The sequence below is a fragment of the Oncorhynchus mykiss genome, chromosome 20 (genome assembly GCF_013265735.2).
Source record: "Oncorhynchus mykiss isolate Arlee chromosome 20, USDA_OmykA_1.1, whole genome shotgun sequence".
Taxonomy (NCBI): domain Eukaryota; kingdom Metazoa; phylum Chordata; class Actinopteri; order Salmoniformes; family Salmonidae; genus Oncorhynchus; species Oncorhynchus mykiss.
The window spans coordinates 4,215,581-4,237,142 of record NC_048584.1 but is presented as its reverse complement, the minus strand read 5'-3'; the positions used below and the strand labels follow the sequence as shown (position 1 = coordinate 4,237,142).

At 40.2% G+C, this 21,562-nt stretch overlaps 1 protein-coding gene across 1 annotated transcript in view; it reads left to right on the top strand.

Moving 5' to 3' along the window:
- LOC110498829 (cadherin-related family member 1) overlaps positions 1 to 19,172 on the top strand; it is a 115,071-nt gene extending 95,899 nt beyond the window's left edge. The window contains exons 16-17 of the mRNA XM_036956458.1: positions 1,351 to 1,418; positions 18,673 to 19,172. Coding sequence (XP_036812353.1) covers positions 1,351 to 1,418; positions 18,673 to 18,919 — 315 coding nt within the window. The 3' untranslated portion in view covers positions 18,920 to 19,172. The remainder of the gene's footprint in view (positions 1 to 1,350; positions 1,419 to 18,672) is intronic.
- Positions 19,173 to 21,562: the final 2,390 nt, after the last annotated feature.

Genomic DNA, 21,562 nt, shown 5'->3' with positions numbered 1-21,562 from the left:
ATAGAACCTCTACAGATGGTAACTACTGCGCATTCACATTGTCTGAAGATACTGAAAGAAAGAAATCACACACAATTTTGCCTACATTTAGTGTATAATTTTACTTCAATAAATGCTTAATTCTGCAGGAGAATATGAAAGCTATGTGAAAGTTTATAGACCTACAGTCCGTGTCCAGATTTCAGTTTCCATTTATCCCGTCTGAACAGTAGGCCACGGTTCCCTTTGACGTGCCTGAAGTCCCAATCTTGTGACTGACAAATTTGTTTAGCACCTCACAATCATCAGACATAACACAGCCAGCACTGCTATCATCCTCTTTTACCACTTCCCCAAACCTTCCCCAAACCTTCCCCAAACCTTCCCCAAACCTTCTTTAATTTCAAGCTTTTCTTTTATTGAATTAAACTCCGTCCTTTTTGCCTCCATGGATCAACTTACCTTTTTCTGGAACATTTGCCGATTGGCGTGTAGGCTATTTGGCACGCATACAGTTAGGCATGGCAAAAAAAATTATAGGCCTACAACACATATTGTAAATGGCTCCTAGCTTCCCACGCAGAGGCTACTTTCTGTCCCTAACACTGAAACTAAATAGAAATGTTTTTATGCAACACTAAACTAAATAAAAACAACTAAATCACCTCGGAAAACAAACTGAAACTAAATAGAATTCTAAAAACAAATACAAAATTCCAAAACTATAATACCCTTGCTTCACAGTGTGTAACGGTTTTCTTTAGGTGAAGGAGAGTCGGACCAAAATGCAGCGTTGTGATGATTCATGTTTGTTTAATAAAGGAAAAACTATACATGAATAAACTACAAAATAATGAAATGTGAAAACCTAACCAGTCCTATCTGGTGCAAACACAGAGACAGGAACAATCACCCACAAAACCCAACACCAAACAGGCTACCTAAATATGGTTCCCAATCAGAGACAATGACTAACACTTGTCTCTGATTGAGAACCATATCAGGCCAAACATAGAAATAGACAAACCAGACACACAACATAGAATGCCCACCCAGCTCACGTCCTGACCAACACTAAAACAAGGAAAACACACACGAACAATGGTCAGAACGTGACAGAGTGTAGGTGACCTCATGTTATTATCTACCTTGATTAGGGAATTTAGGAGTCAATACTGTTTCTACTCATTCCTTTCAGGATATGGAATTGAAAGAAACAAATTGAGAAATCATTATAGAAACTCAGAGGGAATATTTATTTTAATTCAATGCTAATTGTTTTAATCTGTCAAGAAACGTTGGTGTCTAATCAAATAGATGTCTTGTTTTGTGTTCTTTGTCTCTCTCTCTGTCTCTCTCTCACACACTTAGGCAACAGATCCAGATTCAGGCTTTTGGGGAGAAGTCAAGTACTCAATCTACGGCTCAGGGGCTGACTTGTGAGTAGTCTCTCTCTCTCTCATATATTATCTATATATATATCTGTGGAGTGATTGTCAATAAAGAGCCAGGGATTCAGTAGATATACTAATTGTTGAGGATCCAGCTGACCAGAATAAACCCCTTACATGACATTATTACTGGGCGATGTAAACTATTTATCAATACGGAGAAGAATACGCCCAGGCTCACCACACAAAACAGCACTTGTCTGGTATGAAAATGACAACAAAGTAGAGGGTTATTTTATTATAGGAATAACTAAGATTTTGTCAAAAGAGTGTTAATAAATAGATAAATAAATACAAATAAATTAAGACTTGTGGTTATGCTGAACCAATGATGATGAAACAAATAATGTATGTAAGGTAGCTCAAATGAACCTGAACTAAAAGTAATTGTTCACTTTGAGGCCAACTCAAATTCAACCAGTATGTTAAACAATAAGGTGCTGGCAGAGATGCTCTCTATGAGTGAGCACTAAAGTGGGCTAAAGTAGATATCGCACTGTAAGCTGTGGATAATTGCAGTGGCATTACATTTCCATTATTCTCTTTTTATAGTTGAACATACCTCCTTTATTGTGCATTCACATAAGCTTAATTGCCTTTCTTGGGATGTGCTTGTATTTTCATTCTGCTCTCTTTTATTAGATTTCAAACAGAGCCCAGTGTAAAACAAATGGCAAAATACTCAGAAGTAATACATATTTCAAATACATGTAACAGAAATACTGCCCATCTCTGTCCTAAGCTTTGTAAATACCTGTAACATTTTTAACCTTTTACCCCTACTTAATACAAGAATCGCCATAGGCCAATGGGCATTGACATTTGTTTTGTAAATAAAATTAATCGCCCCTCCCCAAAAAAGCAATGTCCTGCTCCTTCCCTGACTTTTCCTAAATGTTTGTCAGAATTTGTGCTCATTAGTCAGAATTTTGAAATCACAAACCCATTTAGAGCCTTTTTACGTGCTTTTTTTCCACACTTTTGTTTTCTTCACAATTTTCACACTTTTTCACACTACATTCCAAACCGTGCCCATCAAGACAATGTGCTGTAGGACGTTGGTACCCAGCCAGGCTCCAAGACAATGTGCTGTAGGATGTTGGTACCCATGCAGGCTCCAAGACAATGTGCTGTTGGATGTAAGGGAATACCCCCTGAAATGGACAAAAATGAATAGGGACTTATTGGCACCGTACAAAACATATACACGATGTACAATATCACTCAAATGGACGTTGTTTCATTAAAAACCTATTGCAAATGCCATATGGAAAATAATTTTGCACGCCCAATTTTTCCGTTTTTGATTTGTTAAAAAAGTTTGAAATATCCAATAAATGTAATTCCACTTCATGATTGTGTCCCACTTGTTGTTGATTCTTCACAAAAAAATACAGTTTTATATCTTTATGTTTGAAGCCTGAAATGCGGCAAAAGGTCGCAAAGTTCAAGGGGGCCGAATACTTTTGCAAGGCACTGTATATAACGTCCAAAATGACCACCGTGCCCGGGTGGAGGGTGCTCCCTACCCAACTGTAGACCCCTTGCAACCCCTAAAGGCATAAAAAAAAACATTTTAAAAATGTGCTCCTGGTAGCCCATTCCAATTACCAGGCGCACGGCTGTGCATTTGCAACATGTTTCAATGGGCATTTACTATCACAAATTTGACATGCTCAAAAATCCTGCAGAAATGCAAAATTGACTGGCCCGGTGAACTCGGCACGGGCGGGCAGTGATAGTGGTTCCTCTCCATTGCTCGTTGTGTTGATTTCATCATGTCCATTTGGTAATGTTTTTTCACTGTTGAATCTTATTGTAAAAGTACTGTCCATTTGCAATATGTTTCAATGGGCATTTACTATCACGAATTTGACATGCTCAAAAATACTACAGAAACACAAACTTGACAAGCCAGATGAACTCGAGATGGCCGGAATTTGATTCTGGTTCCTCTCCATCGCTCGTTGAAGTTGATTTCAGAATGTCAATTTGGTGATGGTCTATCACTGTTTAAACATCTTGCAAATGGACAAAGTCAGCCAGCAAGTCACCATCCATCAGTCAATTAGATATCGTTCTTACACCAAACTGAAACAAACTGACACCACACCCACTTTTTCCAACTCGTTTAGAAGCCAACTATCACATATTTCAGAGCAGGCCCAAAATTCACAGCACCTTCTGTTTAACCTGTAGTGACGCCCAGTCCGTGAACGGGACCGTTATCATCATCTTACACTAATTAGCATAACGCAACAGACATGAATCTTCCTAGAAAATATTCCTATTCATGAAAATCACAAGTGAAATATATTGGAACACAGCTTAGCCTTTTGTTATTCACCCTGTAATCTCAGATTTTCAAAATATGCTTTACAGCCAAAGCTAGAAAGGCAGTTGTGTAAGTTTATCATAGCCTAGCATAGCATTATGCCTTGCTAGCAGCAGGCAAACTTGTTACGGAAATCAGAAAAGCAATCAAATTAAATCGTTTACCTTCCATGAACTTCGGATGTTTTTACTCTCGAGACTCCCAGGTAGGCAGCCAAAGTTCATTTTTTCGGTAAATATTATTTTTGTAGGCGAAATAGCTCCGTTTGTTCTTCACGTTTGGCTGAGAAATCGCCCGGAAATTGCGGTCACCACAACGCCGAAAAATATTCCAAATTAGCTTCATAATATCGACAGAAACATGGCAAACGTTGTTTAGAATCCATCCTCAAGGTGTTTTTCTAATATCTAATTGATAATATATCAGTCGGGACAATTCGTTTTTCACTCTGACCGATTTGAGTAATGGCTACCTCTGTATTTTACGCGAGAATCTCTCTCGGATCCACTATGTGACCACTTACGCAATGTGGCTGCCTACGGGTATTCTTCAACAGAAATGCGTAAAACTACGTCACAATGCTGTAGACACCTTGGGGAACACATAGAAAGCGTAAGCTCGTTGATGGTACATTCACAGCTGAATTTCACATTCACATTTTAAGTTCCTCGGCGTACACATCACAGACAAACTGAATTGGTCCACCCACACAGACAGCATCGTGAAGAAGGCGCAGCAGCGCCTCTTCAACCTCAGGCGGCTAAAGAAATTTGGCTTGTCACCAAAAGCACTCACAAACTTCTACAGATGCACAATCGAGAGCATCCTGTCGGGCTGTATCACCGCCTGGTACGGCAACTGCTCCGCCCACAACCGTAAGGCTCTCCAGAGGGTAGTGAGGTCTGCACAACGCATCACCGGGGGCAAACTACCTGCCCTCCAGGACACCTACACCACCCGATGTCACAGGAAGGCCATAAAGATCATCAAGGACAACAACCACCCGAGCCACTGCCTGTTCACCCCGCTAAATTTGATTTGATTTGATTTGTTAATCCACCTGGTGTGTCAGATTTCAATAAAGCTTTTCGGCGAAAGCATAAGAAGCGTTTATGTAAGAACATCTCTCTCAGTAGACAAAATATTACAAACAGCTAGCAGCCAAGTAGATTGGTCACGAAAGTCAGAAAACAATCAATTAAAATCACTTTGATCTTCGGATGTTTGCACTCACGAGACTCCCAGTTACACAATAAATGTTCCTTTAGTTCCATAAAGATTATTTTTATATCCAAAATACCTCTATTTTTGGAGGTATTTTGGTTATGATCAGAAATCCACAGGCTCGAGCGGTCATGACATCGAAAATTCCAAATAGTATCCGCAAAGTGCGTAGAAAGATGTCAAATGTTTTTTATAATCCATCCTCAGGTTGTTTTTACAATATATAATCGATAATATGTCAACCGGAATGTAGCTTCTTCCATAGGAGAGAGAGAGAAAATGGCTGTTGCACATAAAAAACTCTGCTGGCACCCAGCCATCAACTGACGCAATGGGTTCTTTCTCGCTCATTTTTCAAAGTAAAAGCCTGAAACTATGTCTAAAGACTGTTCATAGCTTGAGGAAGCCATAGGAAAAGGAATATGGTTGATATCCCTTTAAATGGAGGCAAGGCATCCAATGGAACAGAGAGCTTTCAGGAAAAACAGCAATTCCTTGTTGGATTTTCCTCTGATTTTTGCCTGCAATATCAGTTCTGTTATACTCACAGACAATATCTTGACAGTTTTGGAAACTTTAGAGTGTTTTCTATCCTAATCTGACAATATATATATATATGCATATTCAAGTGTCTGGGCCTGAGAAATAGGCAGTTTCAAATGGGTATGTTTTTTAGACAAAGATGAAAATTCTGCCCCCTACACTCAAGAAGTTAAACTCACAGACATGATTCAAACAGTTTTAGAAACTTCAGAGTGTTTTCTATCCAAATCTACTAATAATATGCATATCTTATCTTCTGGGGATGAGTAACAGGCAGTTGAATTTGGGCATGCATTTCATCCGGACGTGAAAATACTGCCCCCTGTCACCAAGAAGTTAAGCAATGGCTTTTTTTCCGGCCACTCTGTGAAGTGTACGGCTTAAAGTGGTCCTATGGACAGATACTCCAATCTCCGCTGTGGAGCTTTGCAGCTCATTCAGGGTAATCTTTGGTCTCTTTGTTGCCTCTCTGATTAATGCCCTCCTTACATGGTCCGTGAGTTTTGGTTGGCGGCCCTCTCTTGGCAGGTTTGTTGTGGTGCAATATTCTTTCAATTTTTAATAATGGATTTAATGGTGCTCCGTGGGATGCTCAGTTTCTGATATTTTTTCATAACCCAACCCTGATCTGTACTTCTCCACAACTTTGTCCCTGACCTGTTTGGAGTACTCATTGGTCTTCATGGTGCCGCTTGCTTGGTGGTGCCCCTTGCTTAGTGGTGTTGCAGACTCTGGGACCTTTCAGAACAGGTGTGTGTATATCCTGAGATCATGTGACAGATCATGTGACACTTAGATTGCACACAGGTGGACTTTATTAAACTAATTATGTGACTTCTGAAGGTAATTGGTTGCACCAGATATTACGTAGAGGCTTTATAGCAAAAGGGTGAACCTTTTTTCCACCTTTGAGGCCCCAAGGCCTCAACAAAATGCGACCCAAGCGTAATGATTATAATAATTCATCCCATAAAATGTGCATTAGACTGCAAGCAATCCTCAGGAGATTGAGTATAGAAATAGGGTCTGGTTGTGAACTCTTATCTGTTACGATGGTGTGGAAGTCTTTTGGCAGTGTGATAGGTGGTGCCACCCCTGGCGCTCTTGGACCTTCACTGCTTTTGGTGTTGCTGCGATGACCTGGTAGGGACCCATCCATCTTGGGTCATTCCACTTCCTTTTGTGGACTTTCAGCTTGATTCATTCTCCAACGCCAACAGTCTGGGTCACACTGTTCTGGAACATCATGGGCCTTCCTGTATTGGGAATACAAAGACCTAACAGCATGGGTTAGTTCCTTCATATATTTGCTCAAATCATCATCCAGTGCAATCAGGTCAGTCAGTTTGAGTAATTGTTCTTTGTAAAGGAACGTTCATTGGACGGCCAGTTAAGACCTCATGTGGGCTAAGCATTTTCATCAGAACTAAAGGGAGACACTCTACCCATGACTTCTCTGTGGAGTGGCATGCTTTGGCAAGCCCATCATTTATGGTTTGGTTAGCTCTTTCAGTAATACCATTACTTTGTGGGTGGTAGATACAAACAAACTTCTGATCTATCCCCAATTGGGCAGCCATCTGTGAACCACATCTCCTATGAAATGGGTGCCATTGTCTGCAGAGATAACTTCATGTTCACCAAATCTAGGGATGATTTCTCTTACCAGGAGTTTTGCTACCGTTTTATCATCACAGTGCACGGTTAGAAATGCTTCGACCCACCTGGTAAAACGGTCAATTATTACCCGGCAGTATCTCTTTCTTTCTTTTCTTTCAGCCATGTCTATGAAATCCATAGCTAAATGGGTGAACGGGCCGGCCGGCACTGGAAATTTCCCTGGTTTCAGGGGGGTACCCTTACCAATGTTGTATTGCATGCATGTAGTACATTTATACATGTGTGTTTTGCAAATTTCAATCAGATTTGGACAAAACCAGGTGTCAGATATTAGTCTTACCATCTCCCGCCTTGGTGCGTGACCCACCCCGTGGGCCAGGCGACACACAGAGGAGACGAGAGGTAAGGGCAGAACATGATTTCCAGAGAGTGATTGCCTCCACAGGCCATCAGGGCCTCTGGAGCAGCCCCTAGATTCCCATAAGGGGTGATTAAGTGCATCAGCAGCCTGGTGTTGGTCCAGATTAGTGATTTCAGACGTACATGGAGAAGTAAGCATAACGGCATGAGTACGGCAGCGAGAAGCAGCATTCTTAGCATCAGCAGCAGCATTACCTAAACTCATGCTATCATTGTTGCCTGTGTGGGCACGGACCTTGAAAATAGCCAATTCAGCTGGAAGCAACATGGTCTCCAGCATGGCTTCAATCTGTAAGCGTTTTTTAATTGGAGTACCGGATGCGTTAACAAAATCCCTGCTTTTCCAAACCCCTACCCAAGATAGGCAAAAACCAATGGTGTATACAGAGTCAGAATAAATGCTAACCACTATCTAATATGCATGCTTCAGTAAGGGCCTGGAGCTCAGCTTGTTGTGCTGAGCAATGTTCAGGCAAGGGACGTTCAATCAACAATGACCCTATTCAGTGAGACTATACCAAACCCTGCATGTTTCCTACCAGTCTCCCTAACAATAAAGGCAGAGCCATCAACAGAGAGATTAACATCAGAGAGCTCAAGAAGTTTATCCTAAAGGTCAGGCCTGGCCTTAGAATCACGTTGGACCAGATCAAGACAGTTGTGTGTTTTTCCATCCTCCAGAGACATGTGCAGTTGTGCTGGGTTAGCAACATAGCATCGTTGAATCGTAAGGTGAGGCTGTGTCAGAAGGAATTCATACCTAGCAAGACCTGCAGCCATTGATTAGGGCACATGTTTCTCATATGGCCTGCCACACTGCAGTACCAGCACACCAGCGGTTGTCTCTGTGTGGGTATGTATGGTTGTGGGTTCTTTCTTGAGTTGTGAGTCAAGATTAGTCTTCCTTGCTCTTTCTTCATTTTTTTTCCAGGCTCTGCAGTGATGTCTAATGTGGTCCTCCTTAGTAGGGCCTTCAAATCTGTCCCATCCCACAACATTCATCAGTTTATCCCTGACCCACTCAGGTATATTCCTGCAGAGTCTGTCATAGAAACGGTTTTCAGTGGTATTAGAGGAGTCAAACCTCTCAGTGGTTTCTCCTTGCCACTCTGTCTTAAGTTTATCCATCTAGTCGAGGATATCATCATCTTCAGTGAAAATAAGTTTACCCAGTCTGGCCATGTCCTTGGTGATGGGAAACATTTCCCTCAAATGCTGGTAGAGAGCTTGTCTGAAATGGTTAAACGGCAGTTCGACATGGCCTTGAGTAAGTTGTAGTTGATTCCAAACGGTGTCACAATGTCCAGGGGTTAGGACTTAGCCATGAGAGCTCTGAGGTCACCTGATGGTGTGAGGCTATAACAGTCTCAAAGGTGTGGATCCACCTGATTTCAAAAAGGCTTTACGGCGAAAGCAAACCATGCTATTATCTGAGGACAGCACCCCATCAAACAAACACATGAAAATCACATTTCAACCCGCCAGGCGCGACACAAAAGTCAGAAATAACAATAATTCATGCCTTACCAATGAAGATCTTCTTCTGTTGGCACTCCAATTTGTCCCATAAACATCATAAATGGTCCTTTTGTTCGATAAATTCCATCGTTATATCTCCAAAATGTCCATTCATTTAACGCGTTTGAATCAGAAAAACACCGGTTCCAACTCGCGCAACATGACTACAAAATATCTAATGACCTGTAATCTTAGTCCAAACATTTCAAACAACTTTTCTAATACAACTTTAGGTATTTTTTTTACGTAAATAATCAATACAATTTAAGACGGGATAAACTGCGTTCAATAGCAGATAAAAATAAAGTGGAGCGAGCTTTCAGGTCGCACGCCCCAACCACAACAGTACACTTGGCTATCCACCCAGATTGGAAATGGCTACTTCTTAATTTCTCAAAGGAAAAACATCAACCAATTTCTAAAAACAGTTGACATCCAGTGGAAGCCTTAGGAACTGCAAGCAAGTGCCTTAGAAATCTAGATCCAAATAGAAAACTAATTGAAAACACTATCACCTCAACAAAAAAAAATTCCTGGATGGTTTGTCCTCGGGGTTTTGCCTGCCAAGTAAGTTCTGTTATACACATAGATATCATTTTAACAGTTTTAGAAACTTTAGAGTGGTTTCAATCAAAATCTTCCAATTATATGCATATCCTAGCTTCTGGGCCTGAGTAGCAGGTAGTTTACTTTGGGTACGCTTTTCATCTGGACGTGAAAATACCGCCCCCTAACCTGAAGAGGGGTAGGCGGGACACTTGCGTCCTACATGGCCAATTGCCAGGGAAAATGCGGTGCGCCAAATTCAAATACATTTCTATAAAAAATCTAACTTTAATTTAATTACACATGCAAGATAGCAAATTAAAGCTACACTCATTGTGAATCCAGCCAACATGTCAGATTTCAAAAAGGCTTTTCGGCGAAAGCATAAGATGCTACTATCTGATGATAACACCACAGTAAACAATGAGAGTACCAAATTTCAACTCTGCAGGCGCGACCAAACCGCAGAAATAATATATAAATCATGCCTTACCTTTGACGAGCTTCTTTTGTTGGCACTCCTATATGTCCCATAAACATTACAAATGGTCCTTTTGTTCGATTAATTCCGTCTATATATATTCAAAATGTCAATTTATTTGGCGCGTTTGATCCAGAAAAACACTGCTTCCAACTTACGCAACGTCGCTACAAAATATCTCAAAAGTTACCTGTAAACTTTGCCAAAACATTTCAAACTACTTTTGTAATACAACTTTAGGTATTTCTAAACGTATATAATCGGTCAAATTGAAGACGGGATGATCTGTGTTCTATACAGGAGCAAAAAAAAACTGCCGCTACTTTTCTGGATACGGGCCTCTATCAAAAGGTACACATGAAATGACATTCGTTCTGAGCTATGGTACTTCTTCATTACACGAAGGGAAAACCTCAACCAATTTCTAAAAACTGGTGACTTCCAGTGGAAGTGGTAGGAACTGCAGGAAAGTAGATTAGAATTCTGGATTCCCCATGAAAACATATTGAAAAGACAGTGACTTCAATTTTTTATTTTTATCTGAATGGTTTGTCCTCTGGGTTTCGCATGCTAAATAAGTTCTGTTATACTCATAGACATGATTCAAACCATTTTAGAAACATCAGAGTGTTTCCTATCCAATACTAATAGTAATATGCATATATTAGGATCTGGGACAGAGTAGGAGGCAGTTCAGTTTGGGCACGCTATTTAGCCAAAAGTGAAAATACTGCCCCCTACCCCAAACAGGTTAACTTGGCTTTCGAAGACTTTAGAAAGACAGGGCAGGATGGATATAGGTCTGTAACAGTTTGGTGCTAGAGTGTCACCACCTTTGAACAGGGGGATGACCTCAGCAGCTTTCCAATCTTTGGGAATCTCGAACGATATGAAAGAGAGGTTGAACAGACTAGAAATAGGGGTTAGAACAATGGAGGTGGATCATTTTAGAAAGAGAGGGTGCAGATTGTCTAGCCCAGCTGATTTCTACGGGTCCAGGTTTTGCAGTTCTTTCAGAACATCTGCTCTCTGGATTTGGGTGAAGGAGAAGCTGGGGAGGCTTGGGCAAGTAGCTGCGGGGGGTGCAGAGCTGTTGGCCGGGGATGGGGTAGCCAGGAGGAAAGCATGGCCATCCGTAGAGAAATGCTTGTTGAAATTCTCGATTATCGTGGATTTATCGGTTGTGACAGTGTTTCCTAGCCTAAGTGCAGTAGGCAGCTGGGAGGAGGTGCTCTTATTCTCCATGGACTTTACAGTGTCCCAGAACTTTTTGTAGTTAGAGCTACAGGATGCAAATTTCTGCTTGAAAAAGCTAGCCTTAGCTTTCCTAACTGACTATGTGTTTTGGTTCCTGACTTCCCTGAAAAGTTGCGTATCGTGGTGATTATTTGATGCTAGTGCAGTACGCCACAGGGTGTGTTTGTGCTGGTCAAGGGCAGTCAGGTCTGGAGTGAACCAAGGGCTATATCTGTTCTTAGTTCTACATAATTTGAATGGGGCATGCTTATTTAAGATGGTGAGGAAATTGCTTTTAAAGAACAACCAGGCATCCTCTACTGACGGGATGAGGTCAATATCCTTCCAGGATACCCGGACCAGGTCGCAGAAGTGTTTTAGTGAGCGTTCAACAGTGATGGGTGGTCGTTTGACCGCAGACCCATAACGGATGCAGGCAATGAGGCATTGATCGCTGAGATCTTGATTGGAAATACCAGGTCAAGTTGGTCAGGATAATATCTATGAGGGTGCCAATGTTTACAGATTTAGGGTTGTACCTTGTGGGTTCCTTGATAACGTGTGTGAGATTGAGGGCATCTAGCTTAGATTGGAGGACGCCTGGGGCGTTAAGCATATCCCAGTTTAGGTCACCTAACAGAACGAACTCTGTAGATACATGAGGGGCAATCAATTCACATATGGGGTCCAGGGCACAGCTGGGAGTTGAGGGAGGTCTATAACAGGCGGCAACAATAAGATAATTATTTCTGGAGAGATTCATTTTTAAAATACGAATCTCGAACTGTTTGGGAATAGAAAGTTTAACCCCTTCAGTAGCAAGGGTAGAAGAAACACCTGCAACTAGATCCCCAAGTTCTGGTCTTGACGATATATTTTTTTAACTGTTGGGGAGTTTCTCTTTTGCACTGTTCAACCAATCCAGTAAATGTGGCAGAGGAGTTAAGATGGAGTGTTGTCTTGTTAACTCTTTTAAGATAGGGGGCAGCATTTTCACTTTGGATGAATAGCGTGCCCAGAGTGAACTGCCTCCTACTCTGTCTCAGTTGCTAATATATGCATACTATTAGTAGTATTGGATAGAAAACACTCTGAAGTTTCTAAAACTGTTTGAATGATGTCTGTGAGTATTACAGAACTCATATGGCAGGTGAAAACCTGAGAAAAATCCAACCAGGAAGTGGGACATCTGAGTTTTGTAGTTTTTCAAAGCTTGGCCTACCGAATACAGTGTCTATGGAGTCAAGTTGCACTTCCTACGGCTTCCACTAGATGTCAAACGTCTTTAGAAACTTGAATGAGGATTCTACTATAAAGGAGGGGCTCATGAGACCTTTTTGAATCAGTAGTCTGGCATAGTGCCTTGGTCTCATGACGCGCGCTCCCAAAAGAGCTACCTCTCGTTCCAGTGCATTTCTTCAGACATAGGAATTTTCCGGTTGGAACATTATTGATGTTTTATGTTAAAAACATACTAAAGATTGATTCAATACATCATTTGACATGTTTCTAAAGGACTGTAACGGACCTTTTCGAGTTTTTGTCTGGACGAAGTTTCTGCGCCTCATGAAGATGTATTACTGGGCTGAAAACGCTAACAGCAAGTATCAATTTGAAAATAAATGATGGACTTTATGGAATTTTATGGAACAAATCAGTAATTTATTGTCGAACTGGGAGTGCCTTCTGATAAAGATCATCAAAGGTAAGTGAATAATTATAGTGTTATTTCTAACTTCTGTTGACTCTAAAATGGTGGATGTTTCTCTGGCTGAATTGGGCACTGAGCGCCGTTCTCAGATTATGCTTTTTCCGTCAAGTTAAAAAAAAAATCTGATGCGGTTGCAGTAAAACCTTTTGTGATTAGGGGGCAGTATTTTCATTTTTGGAAAAATGACGTTCCCGTAGTAAACGGGATATTTTGTCAGGACAAGATGCTAGAATATGCATATAATTGACAGCTTAGGATAGAAAACACTCTAAAGTTTCCAAAACTGTAAAAATATTGTCTGTGAGTATAACAGAACTGATATTGCAGGCGAAAGCCTGAGAAAAATCCAATCCGGAAGTGACTCATGTTTTGAAAGCTCTGCGTTCCAATGCGTCCCTATTGAGCAGTGAATGGGCTATCAACCAGATTACTTTTTATCCGTATTCCCCAAGGTGTCTACAGCATTGTGACGTAGTTTCACGCATTTATGTTGAAGAATACCCGTAAGCGGCTACATTGCGCAACTGGTCACCTGATGGCTCCCAGAGTGATTCTCGCGTAAAATACAGAGGTAGCCATTATTCCAATCGGTCCTACTGAAAAACCAATTGTCCCGATGGATATATTATCGAATAGATATTTGAAAAACACCTTGAGGATTGATTATAAACAACATATGCCATGTTTCTGTCGATATTATGGAGCTAATTTGGAATATCTTTCGGCGTTTTCGTGACTGCAATTTCCGGGCGATTTCTCAGCCAAACGTGAAGAAAAAATGGAGCTATTTCACTTACAAAAATAATATTTTTGGAAAAAAGGAACATTGGCTATCTAACTGGGAGTCTTGTGAGGGAAAACATCCGAAGCTCATCAAAGGGAAACGATTTAATTTGATTGCTTTTCTGATTTCCGTGACCAAGTTACCTGCTGCTAGCTGGACAAAATGCTATGCTAGGCTATCGATAAACTTACTCAAATGCTTGTCTAGCTTTGGCTGCATATTTTGAAAATCTGAGATGACAGGGTGATTAACAAAAGGCTAAGCTGTGTCTCAATATATTTCACTTGTGATTTTCATGAATAGGAATATTTTCTAGGAATATTTATGTCATCGCGTTATGCTAATTAGTGTCAGTCGATGATTACGCTCCCGCACCCGGGATGGAGAATTACTAGAGGTTAACGTCCGAAAGCGGAAGTGATGTCACAAGCTCTCTATTCAATTTTCACTTCAAACCGGAACATCTGGTTATTGCCAACCCCGCAGAAGCTAGTTGAAAAGATGCAGGTTGAACTGTTGAAAACAGATAAAAGGCTATATATATTAAATAAATAAATATAATCTGGTATGTTTCCTTATTTTTTAGGACAATCTATTTATAGTTTCTTCTTCACAGAACAAATACAACTACATTGACTTTCAAGGAGTTATACTTTCAGACAGAATTATCCAACTTTCCTTTGACATACTGTCCTCTTACATCTCAAATCAAATCATATTGGTCACATAAACATGTTTAGCAGATTTTATTGAGGGTGTAGCAAAATGCTTGTGCTTCTAGCTCCGACAGTGCAGTAATATGTAACAATTATACAATTTATATCCAATACACACAAATCTAGTAAAGGAATGGAATTAAGATTAATTAATTTGTCCATTAAAATAAGTCCTCACTTGCCAGCTTCAGTACATAGTACCCGCAAACACCAGTCTCAACGTCAACAGTGAAGAGGCGACTCCGGGATGCTGGCCTTCTAAGCAGAGTTGCAAAGAAAAACCTCAGACTGGCCAATAAAAATTAAATATTAAGATGGGCAAAATAACACAGACACTGGACAGAGGAACTCTGCCTAGAAGGCCAGCATCCCTGAGTCGCATCTTCACTGTTGATGTTGAGACTGGTGTTTGCCGGTACTATTTAATGAAGCTGCCAGTTGAGGACTTGTGAGGCGTCTGTTTCTCAAACTAGACACTCTAATGTACTTGTCCTCTTGCTCAGTTGTGCACCGGGGCCTCCCACTCCTCTTTCTATTCTGGTTAGATACAGTTTGTGCTGTTCTGTGAAGGGAGTAGTACACAGCATTGTACGAGATCTTCAGTTTCATGGCAATTTCTCGCATTCATTTCTCAGAACAAGAATAGACTGACGAGTTTCAGAAGAAAGGTCTTTGTTTCTGGCCATTTGGATCCTGTAATCGAACCCACAAAATGCTGATGCATTAGATACACAACTAGTCTAAAGAAGACCAGCTGTATTGCTTCTTTAATTAATCAGAACAACAGTTTTCAGCTGTGCTAACATAATTGCAAAAGGGTTTTCTAATGATCAATTAGCTTTAAAATGATCAACTTGGATTAGCTAACACAACGTGCCATTGGAACACAGGAGTGATGGTTGCTGATAATGGGCCTCTGTAAGCCTATGTAGATATTCCATTAAAAAAAAAGCTGTTTCCAGCTACAATAGTCATTTACAACATTAACAATGTCTACACTGTATTTCTGACCAATTTGATGTTATTTTAGTGGACAAAAAAATTGCTTTTCTTTCAAAAACAAGGACATGTCTAAGTTACCCCAATCTTTTGAACGTCGTGTATATACAATAGTATGTGGACACCCATTCAAATTAGTGGATTCGGGGTGCCAAGTCTAGGTCCAAAAGACTTCTTAACAGCTTCTACCCCCAAGCCATAAGACTCCTGAACATCTAATCATATGGCAACCCAGACTATTTGCATTTCCCCCCCTTTTATGCTGCTGCTACTCTCTGTTCATTATCCATGTGACTTTAACTCTACCTACATGTACATATTACCTCAACTAATTGGTGCCCCTGCATATTGACTCTGTACTGGTACGCCCTGTACATACAGTGCCTTGAGAAAGTATTCGGCCCCCTTGAACTTTGCGACCTTTTGCCACATTTCAGGCTTCAAACATAAAGATATAAAACTGTATTTTTTTGTGAAGAATCAACAACAAGTGGGACACAATCATGATGTGGAACAACATTTATTGGATATTTCAAACTTTTTTAACAAATCAAAAACTGAAAAATTGGGCGTGCAAAATTATTCAGCCCCTTTACTTTCAGTGCAGCAAACTCTCTCCAGAAGTTCAGTGAGGATCTCTGAATGATCCAATGTTGACCTAAATGACTAATGAGGATAAATACAATCCACCTGTGTGTAATCAAGTCTCCGTATAAATGCACCTGCACTGTGATAGTCTCAGAGGTCCGTTAAAAGCGCAGAGAGCATCATGAAGAACAAGGAACACACCAGGCAGGTCCGAGATACTGTTGTGAAGAAGTTTAAAGCCGGATTTGGATACAAAAATATTTCCCAAGCTTTAAACATCCCAAGGAGCACTGTGCAAGCGATAATATTGAAATGGAAGGAGTATCAGACCACTGCAAATCTACCAAGACCTGGCCGTCCCTCTAAACTTTCAGCTCATACAAGGAGAAGACTGATCAGAGATGCAGCCAAGAGGCCCATGATCACTCTGGATGAACTGCAGAGATCTACAGCTGAGGTGGGAGACTCTGTCCATAGGACAACAATCAGTCGTATATTGCACAAATCTGGCCTTTATGGACGACTGGCAAGAAGAAAGCAATTTCTTAAAGATATCCATAAAAAGTGTCATTTAAAGTTTGCCACAAGCCACCTGGGAGACACACCAAACATGTGGAAGAAGGTGCTCTGGTCAGATTAAACCAAAATTGAACTTTTTGGCAACAATGCAAAACGTTATGTTTGGCGTAAAAGCAACACAGCTGAACACACCATCCCCACTGTCAAACATGGTGGTGGCAGCATCATGGTTTGGGCCTGCTTTTCTTCAGCCGGGACAGGGAAGATGGTTAAAATTGATGGGAAGATGGATGGAGCCAAATACAGGACCATTCTGGAAGAAAACCTGATGGAGTCTACAAAAGACCTGAGACTGGGATGGAGATTTGTCTTCCAACAAGACAATGATCCAAAACATAAAGCAAAATCTACAATGGAATGGTTCAAAAATAAACATATCCAGGTGTTAGAATGGCCAAGTCAAAGTCCAGACCTGAATCCAATCGAGAATCTGTGGAAAGAACTAAAAACTGCTGTTCACAAATGCTCTCCATCCAACCTCACTGAGCTCGAGCTGTTTTGCAAGGAGGAATGGGAAAAAAATTCAGTCTCTCGATGTGCAAAACTGATAGAGACATACCCCAAGCGACTTACAGCTGTAATCGCAGCAAAAGGTGGCGCTACAAAGTATTAACTTAAGGGGGCTGAATAATTTTGCACGCCCAATTTTTCAGTTTTTGATTTGTTAAAGTTTGAAATATCCAATAAATGTCGTTCCACTTCATGATTGTGTCCCACTTGTTGTTGATTCTTCACAAAAAAATGCAGTTTTATATCTTTATGTTTGAAGCCTGAAATGTGGCAAAAGGTCGCAAAGTTCAAGGGGGCCGAATACTTTCGCAAGGCACTGTAGCCTCGCTATTTTTATTTTACTTTTTCTCTGTCATTATTTGCTCCTTTTTTTTTCTTTTTTTTTTACTTATTTATTTTCTACTTAACACTTATTTTTCTTAAAACTGCATTGTTGGTTAAAGGCTTGTAAGTAAGCATTAAACTGTCCTCTGTCCTCGTTTGCAACACTCATTACTGAGTTCGAAACTGCATCTGGAAGCACAAGAACTTTTCGCGATGAGCTTCATGAAATGGGTTTCTATGGCCGAGCAGCTGCAGAAAAGCTTAAGATCATCATGCGCAATGCCAAGTTTTGGCTGGAGTGTTTTAAAGCTCGTCGCCATTTGACTCTGGAGGAGTGGAAACACGTTCTCTGGAGTGATGAATCACGCTTCACCATCTGGCAGTCCGACGGACAAATCTGTTTTTGGCGGATGCCAGGAGCACGCTACCTGCCCCAATTCATAGTGTCAACTATAAAGTTTGGTGAAGGAAGAATTATGGTCTGGGGCTGATTTTCATGGTTCAGGCTAGACCCTTTAGTTCCAGTGAAGGGAAATCTTAAAGCTACAGCCTTCCCCAAACTGGCAACAGTTCCTGCAGCAATGTTTCAACACTTAGTGGAAAGCCTTCCCAGAAGAGTGTATGTAGGCTGTTATAGCAGCAAAATGGGGGCCAACCCCACATTAATGCCCACATTTCTGAATGAGATGTTTGACAAGCAGGTTTTCACATACTTTTGGTCATGTAGTGTATATATCTGTACATATGTATATGTATATATATATATATATATATTTTCCGATTTCCCCCAGTTTATTTCAAGTTATTACACGTTTTATGATTTACAATTTCAGATTACTTTATACAGTTAGTTAGTTACAAAAATCTTAGCTGTTTCAATTTAAAATGAGTTACCCTGCTGACAAATTTTTTGTTACATTGTAATTGTAATGTACTGTAAACATTCATAATATTTTATATCCGCTCCCATCTTTTTAAGTTTGAAATTGATTTGTTTTTTCAATGTGGTTTATATCAGGTTCCTCAACCATAATTAAATAATGACCCAGAAGACAGTTGTCAATTATTTTATAAATTAAATAACACCCAATGTCTTACCCCTCCTCAGGTTTCTGATTCATTCAGCATCAGGCATCATCTACACCCAGCCGTGGGCCAGCCTGGATGCGGAGGTGAAGTCCAAGTACAATTTCTATGTCAAAGCCGAGGACGCAGAGGGCAAGTACAGCCTGGCCGAGGTATTTGTGACCGTGCTGGACCTCAACGATCACCCGCCAGAGTTTAATGAGAACTTCCTGGAGAAGACCATGATCATAGGAGCGCTGGTGAAGATAGAGGTTTGTGTTGCATTCTAACTTTCAGTTTTGAGAAGATTTATCTTTGCCATACCCCAAAGGTTGATTCGTTTGTAGCAATTACAAGAACAAAGCCATGCTTTTATGCATTTCTGTGGACAATAATAGTATCATTATTTTACATAGCACTTGTCATTACATCGAGAATCTCTAAGACACTATTGCAAAAGAAAAACAAATGTAGGGTTCTGGCAGGTCTAGGCGATGGTCTTCCACAGCTGATCAGTTGTTGAGGCAGTTCAGAAAGCTTGAGAAAAGGGAGCATTGATGGTACAGGGAGGGAGAAGCATCAGTCATGTAGCGACAAGCCCAGGAGCCTCATTCATAACCATTGCATGAATTTAAAGCTAAATAATATCTGTATGCACCATTTAAGAAAAACATATTGAGGTTTATAAACGCATGTTTTCCATTACAGTGCCTTGCGAAAGTATTCGGCCCCCTTGAACTTTGCGACCTTTTGCCACATTTCAGGCTTCAAACATAAAGATATAAAACTGTATTTTTTTGTGAAGAATCAACAACAAGTGGGACACAATCATGATGTGGAACAACATTATTGGATATTACAAACTTTTTTAACAAATCAAAAAACTGAAAAATTGGGCGTGCAAAATTATTGAAATGTGGCAAAAGGTCGCAAAGTTCAAGGGGGCCGAATACTTTCGCAAGGCACTGTATATGTCAGATCTGTCGGGAAACTGTGCACGTGTGAATGAGCATTATAACTCCGCCTGAAAAACTCCCATCATTCACCTTTTATGTTTACAATAACTTCCTTATTTGCTGTACACTGTGGAAGCATTGGAATTAGGGCCAAGACAGTATCTAAGGACATAGCAATGCATGGCGAACGTGATCAAATCTCTTTGAATGGCTTGTCAGAATGTTTTCTTGTGTAGTGATATTAGCTGTATCTAAATGTGTCTGAAATACAAAAACAATTGCACATTGTTGTGGACTTGTAAACAGATATTTGAATTCCATGTTTTGCATTTACTTTTCTGAAATATTGTCTACTCAGAAAAAAATTGAAACAACAGTGGACCTACTTAAAGTGGTTGCCTCCACACTTCAACTGCCTGTTCACCTGTTAAACACATGTTATAAACTGGGCTCCCTTTTGAATGCAAAAAACTTGACATTATAATATACAGTATAATAGGCACAATGAGAGATGTGCATTGTAATTCTACCAGCTCTCACAGTCTCACATCAGAATTAGACAATCATCCATGTTTCTCAAATGTCAAATTTCAAAGTGTTGAAGGTTAAGATTAGGCGTTAACTGAGAATTGTTAAGGTTAGGGTTAAGTTCAGGCATTAATTAACTCCAATTTCTTAATGTTAGGCATTAACTCTGAAGTGAGTGTTACGGTTTGGGATGGGCTTAAAACAAACATTTCCAATAAATGATATCGCTGGATTCAAAATGGAAACTTTTGTAATCAGAGGCAGATGCTTATGCCCATCCATCATCCCTGTCCACAACACCCTAGCAAAACTGAAACCTACTTGATGACTACAGTGCTCACTGTTACCCCTAGTGGCCGTTTTTCACATCATCTCCCGACATCTTCAGAAATGGATGGATGTCGAATACTGACTTGTATCGTGGGTGACTTGACTGGGTAATTTGTTGTATGGCTACTTCGGGAATATGAACTCATCATGGACAGAAAAGGTTTTGTTTATAAATGAAATATAGTCTACTCAAGAAATGTGACATTACGGTAGTCAGATGTAGTAGCCTACAAACATCAATGGAAAAGGTGAACCATTACATTTGCTTTTTGGATCGGATCAAATAGAGAAAAATACTTGAACAAGTTGATGTACTTACTACTGTAAAGTGTGTCAAATTAATTAGAGATGGGACGAATGGTAGCCTATCCTAACTTGTTGTAGGCCTATAGGCTATTTTGTGAATATGAAACCATCACAGACAAACAAGGCGAGGAATTTATTCTGCAATGATCATCGAAATGAAATAAATAATAGGAAAGAGATGTTCTCTCTTCTCACTAACAGCAAATGAGTGCATCTTGTTACTATATTTAACAGTTTTTTTGTTATGAATAAGTTTCATCATATATTCCTGCACAAGACTACCACTAGACTACTTTTACCTTCTTGTAATGCAATACTTCAACGACTAGAAACTGTGCGTACACATGGTCTAAAGTTTGCTGGAGTATAAGCACATTCTCTGGTCAAGTTCAGTTTGTATGAATTCCAACTTTCATGTGAAAAACTTGCGCACGCATATTTTGGGAGGGTACAGTGGCTTGCGAAAGAATTCACGCCGCTTGGCATTTTTCCCATTTTGTTACCTTACAACCTGGAATGTATCATTTTATTTACACAACATGTCTACCATTTTAAAGATTCCAAATCTGTTTAATTATGAAACTAATAAGAAATACTACAAACAACTGCATAACTGTTCACCACCGCAAAGTCGATACTTTGTAGAGCCTCCTTTTGCAGCAATTACAGCAGCAAGTCTCTTGCAGTATGTGTCTATAGTATGTGTCTATTTTTGCCCATTCCTCAAGGCAAAACTGCTCCAGCTTCTTCAAGTTGGATGGGTTCCGCTGGTGTAGAGCAATCTTTAAGTCATAACACAGCTTCTCAATTGGA